The sequence below is a fragment of the Chelonus insularis genome, unplaced genomic scaffold (assembly GCF_013357705.1).
Source record: "Chelonus insularis isolate UGA/USDA-ARS -01 unplaced genomic scaffold, ASM1335770v1 contig_124_pilon, whole genome shotgun sequence".
Classification (NCBI taxonomy): domain Eukaryota; kingdom Metazoa; phylum Arthropoda; class Insecta; order Hymenoptera; family Braconidae; genus Chelonus; species Chelonus insularis.
The window spans coordinates 40,546-49,010 of record NW_023276365.1 but is presented as its reverse complement, the minus strand read 5'-3'; the positions used below and the strand labels follow the sequence as shown (position 1 = coordinate 49,010).

Sequence of the window (8,465 nt, the reverse complement as noted above, 5' to 3'; positions counted from 1 at the left end):
TGCGAATTTTTTATTTTAATTTTATCCCCCACTGCTTTGGATGTTAATTGACGATTGCCATTCAAAGATTTTGGTCTCGCCATCTGTCGGCGCGCCACTCAACTTTGAGCTATTTAAATTAAAATGGCTACACCGGCGAAAAAACGTGAGGTTGATAATGATGCGAAAGAAAATGAAAAAGTGGATAGTAATGATGAAAATAGTGATGAAGGTGAAGAAGATTTAAATGATGAACAGGTAGATATACTTGTATAAATAAATTAGTTGTTTATCAATAGAAATTTCGGAGAAATGTTTTCCTAACCTATGACCATGTGCTCGGAGGAGCTTTAAATGTCATAAAAAGATTATTAATAATTTTCTGTTTCTTTTTTTAGGGGAAGAAGATTATGGTTGATTTCGTCGGACGTATACCTGAAGACTCTGATTTTCATGGAATTAAAAATTTGCTTCAACAATTATTTTTGAAAGCACATATTAATATTCAAGCTTTGGCTGATTATATTATTTCACATAATTATGTAGGCTCTGTTGTTAAACAAGGAGTTGGGGATGACGATGATGATGATGATGAAGACGATGACGATGATGTTAATGATGTTTATGGAGTTACTAGTATTATTAATATATCTCAGGGACAGGTAAATATTTAATTTATCATCAATGAAAATGTTTTGTGATAACATATGTTTATATTTTTGATATCTTTCACTTTGTTGTGTAATAATGATTTATAACAATTATTCCTCAAATAAATTTATTCCACAGAATGAAGAATGTATTCAACAACTGAGAAATCTTTTGAAAGAATTAGCAAGTGATTATGCAACTGATTCAACTAATGCGATGATCAAAAGTATTTTGGAAAACGATTCAGCAGCTCTAGGCTTAATAATCAATGAAAGATTTATTAATATTCCGGCAGATATTTCAGTGCCACTTCTTGAAAATTTAGTGTCTGATATAAAAAAGGCCAATGCCAAAAAAATGCCATACGACTTTCAATATTATGTTTTGATTTCTAAATTGTATAAACCAAAGACAAGTGCAAAGAAATCTACAAAGAAAAAAGGAACTGAGGAACCAGAAGTATTTTGGAGCAACCAAGAAGAAGAAGTACTTGAGGAAGATGCACTATGTACGTTTGAATTCTCAGTCGATAAAGAATCTGATACAGGAATTTCAGGAACATGGGCAGAAGATGATGATGAAATGATTCCCTATAGACGTGTGATGCTCTTTGAAGCATCAAAGCTACAACCAATGATTGATAAAATTAAAAAATTTATTGCAAATTAATTCGAACATTTACATGGCTTGTATGCTTCTCCATCGACGCTTATATAATAAGATAATGAAAACATGATTTTTTTAATGTACATATATATAAAGATTGATAGGTGCGTGAGCTGGAAATCACCTATTTTTTTATCTACGTTGCAAATTGGATGTTGAATGCATTGTGCATTTTAATTGAGCTGAGTAGACATGTCTGGAAAATTAAGAGATTGTCTGACGGGTTTAGCACGTCTTCTCATTGTTCCAAGTATGTTTAACATCTCTGAAACTGCAGCTGGAGCGCTTTCCATTTCTCGCTTTCTTCGACGTTCCTCTTCTCTCTGCTTCTGTATAAGAAAAAAAGGCATTCATGAAATAAATGAAATTTTATACTTGTCTTGATAAATTTATGTCTTACATCTGTTTGTTTGAGTGTAAACCTTCCTCCTTTTATTTGGTTTATAATATCATCAATTGCTGAAACATAACAATTTATTTATCAATCTTTAGAACAACTTAATAAGTAATATGTCTCGAATTTTTTTTCTTGGTATTTAAAAGCAATTTTAGGTTTGTTTTTATTGATAGTAAGGTATTTGGATCATTACCAGGTTGTTGAGGAACTGCTGGTGGTTTCTTAGAAATTCCAAGCATATTTTCCATATCAACAATAGCGGAATTTCTATTCTGGTCATGTTGTTGTCGTTCTCTGGTAAGTAGTTTAACTGAAGAAGCTGAAATACTCGATGACTGTGGGAGCGGTGGAGGTGGTGGTGGAAGTGGTGGAGGCGGTGGTGTACTTTTTTTCTCTATTTCACAGATTTTTTCTTCCAACTTTCTGACAATCTCTTCCAACCGTTGGACTTCTTTTTCAGCTCGTTCGGCTCGTTCCTGCATCATGTTTAATTCAACTTCAGCTAATTTTAACTTCTCCTCTACAATTTCAAACTCTACATTCGATTCTTTCTCTTCAAGCTTATCTTGAAGTAGTTGAATTTGCTCCAAGTGTTCCTGCTTTTCTTCTTCGAGGAGTAACTTAAGAGATTCAACTTCTTGGAGAACGGTTAGTAGCCTTCCATTCGGATCATCACTCACTTCTGCCATTAGCAGAGCACTTTGATGAGCCAGAACATTACGTTCTTTTTGCATTCTATCAGCTTCCATCTTCATTATTTTAGCATTTTCTCGTTCTCGATCACACTGAACTTTTAGTGCTTGAACTTCATCAGCTACCATACGAGAAACTCGTTCCATATTTTCCTTATGAATTGTCAGTTGTTTGATTATTTCTTCACCCTTTTCTCTCATTTCTTTCTCATCTTCTAACCTGGCATTGGTTAATGCTGCTTGCTCTTGAGCTTCAAACTCTTGAAGCCTAGCAGAATTTAATTCAGTTTGAAGTCGTGCCACTTCAGCACTTAATTCTGTAAAAAATATATTTGATAATGAAACAATGATTGATAACAAATACTTTATTGATAAACAATATAGATTGCTTATAAATCACAGATTTTAAATAGCACATTAAATTTATCTTATCGTTGTTGGAATTTTTAATCATGCAAAAGGATCATTTTAGTCATTAAATTTCTTGTTATTGTACTCAATGTATCAAATTGCTATATAATTATAAAATAATTTGATATTCTAATTGTTTTTTGTCAGAAAAATGAAAAATGAGATTTCCTAATTACATTAATTAATAGATATTTCAATAATTATTCAACAATTTAATGAATTGAATAATTATTTTAATTCAATAGCAATGGAGTTATCGTAAAATGAATTTCTAATCACCAGAGATGGTTTGACGCAATTCTTCAGCATCGTCAGCTTCATTAGCATCAACCTCATCTGAAAGATATGAATCATCGGCCATGGCATCAGGGCGTGATTCAAGGATCTTTTGAGCAAGTACTTGTGATCTCCTCTTCAGCTGTCGATTTTGCTTATACCACTGTAAGATCGAGGAAATTAATTTAAAAGCTTCAATTCGATCATGGAGACTTGGTATAGTGACATTGAAAACCTACTTGAGATGCTTGTTGCATCGCCTTGTGCATCGCCCCCGTCTCAACGTCATATTGACGTTTAAGTTGTTCATACTCTTTGCAAACTGCTTCTGACACTGAAAGAAGAATTCAATATGCACTAAACCATTTAGGGTCTCTCAGGAAGTCTCTTCAAGGCTCTCTGAGTGTTGATAGTAATTGATTAAATGTACCTGTTCGTAATTTTTGTAATTGCTCATCTTTATCACGTACTTGTGATTGTAGTGTGCTATTTTCTCGGACCAATTGTTGGTGTCTTTTTTCAAGATCTGTGTGTTCTTTGTGCACTGAAAATCATAATAAAAATATAATTAATTGGTTTAAATTATTTTATGAAACAATATACAATATATTGTTGCTATATTTATATTAAAATTAATTTTTTATAAATGTATGTTTCTTTGGATATTTTCTTCATGTAAATAAAAGATTAATGACGAATGATATTTATTCATAAAAGTCGATAGAAGATTGTTTAATAATTAAGGTTGATTAAAAAAATGAATATTTAGCAAAATTATTCCTTGAAGTTATCGAAATTTATCTATTTAATTGCTTGAACAGTTGGCTTAGGTTTATTTATTTGACTATAAATAACTACAACAGTCGTTTACAGCTGTAAAAAGCATTGCTTGGTAATTGAGAAAAACTTTTCTATATTAATGTTTTACTTCAGAATAAATAAATGATTTACATAAAGTTTGACAACGTCAAAAATTGAAAAATTGATTGAAAATAATTAATTCTTTAACTAATTATACAACATAAATATTTATATATTTTGATTCTGACTGATTAAAATAAACAATATTCTTGTTTTAAAAAAAAAAATCTTTAAAAAGTATTTTTAAGCGTAAAATAATATTTTTTTCAAGAAAAATATTGATTGTTTGATTTGTATCAACAAATTAACATTCATTTATAAAAATTCAAAATAATTTTTAAAAATATCTTACCGATTTCCGATTTTTGCAGAAGAATTTTTCTCTTTTTTTCAGAATCCTCATACTTAAGCTTCCAATTAACATCCAGACTTGTTACAGTATTATTATTAGTACCATTCAACTTGAAACTATTACTTGGGCTAAATGTTTTTCTAACTGGTGATTGTCGTCCATTATCTTGAAATTTACTTTGGAAATTGGAAACGATCGAATTATCATTAAAAGTTCGTTTTTGAAGATTGGTAGCAGCTGCTGCTGCATCAAGTTTTTCAAAAGACGCTTTATGAGCAGCCACAGATGTTATTCTACCTTGCAAAGTAGGACTTGGTGAATTTTTATCAATTGAGGTAGAAAGGTTTCCACGCTTTGTCAGCGAGTGTAGAGTTGATTTGTTAGGAGTGATGAAAGATTTAGGTACTGGAATGTGGGAATGATTAGTCATAGTCGGTGTCTTCACTCGTCCTATCTCTGGAGACGAGATGTTGCAGGTCAACTCACTCCTATGCATGATCGTTTCTGGAAGGGAAGTATTAATCGTTAGATTGATAAAATACTTATATATAAAAGCTCATCCGCTTCTTAAGCGGAAGGCGCAATTGACTCATCACTGATAAAAATTAATGATGATTATTATAGTTAATTACAAAATTAGATTCAAGATTAATGATAAGAGTTTATACATTTTTCTCAGAAATAAACGGATTATAATTATTTACAAGTAGTGGAAGCAAATAAATTCTTTTTACAGTTGAAATTTAAGATGAAAATTAATGAAAAAATATCTCAGAGAAATATATATGTGACAAATTTTTCTCAGATCATGTAAAATTTACAAAAAATTTCATCTCATAAACAAGATTATCATGTTACCTTTGTAATAATGAATTTTGTAAAAAAAAATTAAAAAAAAAAATTTGATGTATTGTTATGTAAATGAATGAATAATATAAATTACACAAAAAAAGTAAATAATAATAAAAGTAATGATAAAATAATTCATTTTTTTGATAAAAATCAATGGTGGTTGTTTCTTGTAAGAATTAATTAAAATATGTTTAATAAAATTTATTAGATTTTTTGTATAAATATAAAGTTAAATTAAGGGTAGGAAAAAGGACATGAGATCCCTAAGGGGTTCATTGAACACAGATTCACTCTAAAAATACTCATCCTCCTGCCCCCTCCGAGGAGAAAGCCTAATATAAATCTAAATCTCTTCCATGTGTGTCTGAAAGACTTCACATATTCAAATAATCGACTGTTACGTGCGTGTTTATACTAGAACTTGCATTTATTCCAAGAGAGATTGTATGACCTCAAAGACTTTCCCTGATTGCTTCATACTTCTCATTATAGTGTAGTTTCTTTACACATCTGACAAAATAAACATGCAGCCTTTTTCAACTTAGGAAATTTACCGAGTAAAGCTGCGAAAAAAAATTCTAAAATACTACCATTATATAATTATTTTACTACGAATGGATTGAAATAACTTATCGTAGAAATTTTTACAAATAGTAATTCATTATGTAAATGATTGTTAAAATTAACTTTAATTGAATAAATTTAATTAATTGTGACGAAGAGTGAATCATCATTTCATCTGTGCATATTCTGAGAGGAAAGTGTATACACAAGTGTGGATATATCACTTAAAAGACACTACGTATATTATTGGATTGCGAGAGAACTCAAGCTTGAGTCACACTCTGCATTAATAGTCTGGTATCTCCTTTGTCTTTCTAGTCCATGAATTTGCACTTGACTGGAATTCACGGATATTTAACACTACTATGTTGAAAACAAATAACAAAAAAAAACACAACCACCAGAGATTTCAAACTAAAAATTAAAACACCGTATAATAATTGATCTTACATTAATTGAATCTTACTGTCATGAGTAGCAAAATGTTCTAAGAAACTTTCACAAAGTGCAGTGTGAGATAGAAGTACTTGACGTAGCGAAAGAAGAAAAACTTATGAAGGAAACAGTGTTGTGCAGGGATATATGTAATATCGAAGTAGCGGCGCCGGCGTGACTGTACTGGTGTATAAAACCTCCTAGACGCTAAGCGAGACTGCGATTTGTCGTGGTATGGCCTGTGCTTCTCCCACGTGCTACGGGCTTGGCTGGTCCAGCATGCGTGGGGTCCATTTGTTAGGTTTAAGAAGTTAAAATCACATTCCAGACCCAGAAGCTCTAAAGACCTGCTTTGATAGGAACCGTGAATAATCTTCTACCAGTTCCAAAGACTTGTTAACAATTACTCTAATTTTTATCGATCCTTAGAAGTCTGGATCCAACTTGGGCTTGGCTTTCTAAAGATGAATGAAATTCCTTTGCATCTTCTGAAAGAAATATGCTGATATCAAACGATGAATGAATAATTTACTATTAACTTGAAGTCTACCTACTCATTGATGACTTTAATATTACTTATGATCCAATTCGAAGAAACAAATTTAATCAAATCCATGAATAAATTATTATAAACTTTAAAGGCTTGTGAACAATCATTCTATTTTTATTAATATTAACAAGCTTAGGGTGAAACTTGGGCACGGCTTCTTGTATATGAATAAAATGTTTATATTTAAAAAAAATCCAATTCAAATTTAAGTGTATGTATTGACTGTATATTTTATGAATAATTACAATCTGTTCAATATTGAACTTTAAGAGCTTCCTAACCAGTTGCGTTTATTACTTTTGTATCAATTTTTATAGCCACTACAAACATCATCACTTGTTTTTTACTCTAGAAAATTGTCAGTTATAAAAAAGTGTTGAAAATGATATCATGTAATTTATTATCAATCTGAAGCCTACATAATCTACTATTTGCTTGTTATTGTCATCAAAGACCTCTATAAAAATCTTTATGACGTGATTGAAGTAATTAAAATCACATTCTACGTGCTAATACTTAAAAAAACAACTCAGAATAAACCACAATATGACAGGAATAGGCTTAAGATCAATTTGGATTTTTCTCAAGTTTTTATTTTAGTTTTTATTATGACTGAAATACTGTTTAAAATGATCAAGTTAGCCTTTAAATCGTTAGTCATAGCTCTGACACTCGATTAACTTGTCTTTGTCTCTTTGTGTGGTAAATATTCCTTATTTCTTGAAGATATCGTTAAAGTATTCCCCACTTTCTGTGGTTTAATGTGAGACTGACTCATCATTATATGATTGTCATATGTTCATACGTGTGTTAGTTCAATCCCACAATATGATAATAGATACATTCCTTACTTCATGTGAATATTAGATTAACCTTTTCTTTATTTTGGAATTTTTTCCTCGTACTTTATCACGACACAATGTGACATTTGATTTTCAAATCATTGATCTTGTAAAAATTTATCAAAATCAATTAAGTAAATAGCCATGTCAGGTAATTTACTCTTATCCTTGATCACATAACGAGTAAAAATATACCATTTTTACTCCCTATCATATTACTATCTAATCTTATTTGCTTAACTTAGCTCCAAAACCCAGAGGGTCTGCTTCAATAACTCTGGAGATGATACGCCATGCAGTTGAATCGCTGCAGATGAGACGTAGTTATGTCAGTTTAAAGATGATTGCCAAGTATTTATTGACACATTATCCTGTAGAAAGAAATTTTAATTTCTTAGAATTGGAATTAAAAGAGCAATTAGACCATGCAGTTTCTTTAGGGATTTTATCGAGAACTGATATGGATACTTACTGTCTATCATCATTTAGAACAGAGGCTTACAACTATAAAACGGATCTTTCATCATTTTGGGAACGTCACTATAAAGTAACACTTTGTTTCCATTGACTATACATCAACATGATAAGAAAATTATTTGACAAGTATTATTATTTAAATTATTTTTGTAATACATATGCTTGTGTAAATTTTTAGAAAAGACCTGGACGTCGTTTAAAACCGCCTCCACAAAAAAAGAAGATTGATTCGAATCTCAGTCTTGATAACAGTGATGATTTCAGTGATTTTAGTGATGAATATAGCGATTCTGATTATTAATGAAATTTATATCAATTATTCAAAATTTTAGAGAATTAAACTGGAATTTATTTCCAGTAATACTAAGCTTTTAATCAATTTAAGTGAAAACAATTTATACACTTTAATAATCGTTTCCATACTTAGAAAAGTAATTGAGCATATTAAAATTCATTATAA

The 8,465-nt window shown here is 30.5% G+C and overlaps 3 protein-coding genes across 5 annotated transcripts; 2 read left to right on the top strand and 1 right to left on the bottom strand.

Annotated features, from left to right (window-relative positions):
- The first annotated feature begins 50 nt into the window (after positions 1-50).
- Positions 51-1,684, top strand: LOC118067492 (protein BCCIP homolog). The gene is made up of 3 exons (XM_035084246.1): positions 51-237; positions 378-641; positions 769-1,684. The coding sequence occupies exons 1-3, from the start codon at positions 124-126 to the stop codon at positions 1,297-1,299; spliced, it is 909 nt and encodes a 302-aa protein (XP_034940137.1). The 5' UTR covers positions 51-123; the 3' UTR covers positions 1,300-1,684.
- Positions 1,265-7,043, bottom strand: LOC118067475 (shootin-1). Of its 3 annotated transcripts, none has more exons than XM_035084225.1 (9): positions 6,687-7,043; positions 6,152-6,624; positions 4,286-4,789; positions 3,503-3,616; positions 3,312-3,406; positions 3,076-3,235; positions 1,887-2,702; positions 1,697-1,755; positions 1,265-1,625 (listed from the first exon to the last, which is right to left on the bottom strand). In XM_035084225.1, exons 3-9 carry the CDS (start codon positions 4,779-4,781, stop codon positions 1,470-1,472), a joined length of 1,896 nt encoding a protein of 631 aa, XP_034940116.1. In that variant the 5' UTR covers positions 4,782-4,789; positions 6,152-6,624; positions 6,687-7,043; the 3' UTR covers positions 1,265-1,469. The 3 variants fall into 3 exon arrangements, with proteins under 3 accessions (XP_034940116.1, XP_034940108.1, XP_034940125.1); XM_035084217.1 differs by having other exon boundaries at positions 6,691-7,043; XM_035084234.1 differs by having other exon boundaries at positions 6,168-7,043.
- A 499-nt stretch (positions 7,044-7,542) lies between these two features.
- Positions 7,543-8,440, top strand: LOC118067498 (uncharacterized). Its single transcript, XM_035084257.1, has 3 exons — positions 7,543-7,679; positions 7,774-8,075; positions 8,184-8,440. The coding sequence occupies exons 1-3, from the start codon at positions 7,673-7,675 to the stop codon at positions 8,304-8,306; spliced, it is 432 nt and encodes a 143-aa protein (XP_034940148.1). The 5' UTR covers positions 7,543-7,672; the 3' UTR covers positions 8,307-8,440.
- Positions 8,441-8,465: the final 25 nt, after the last annotated feature.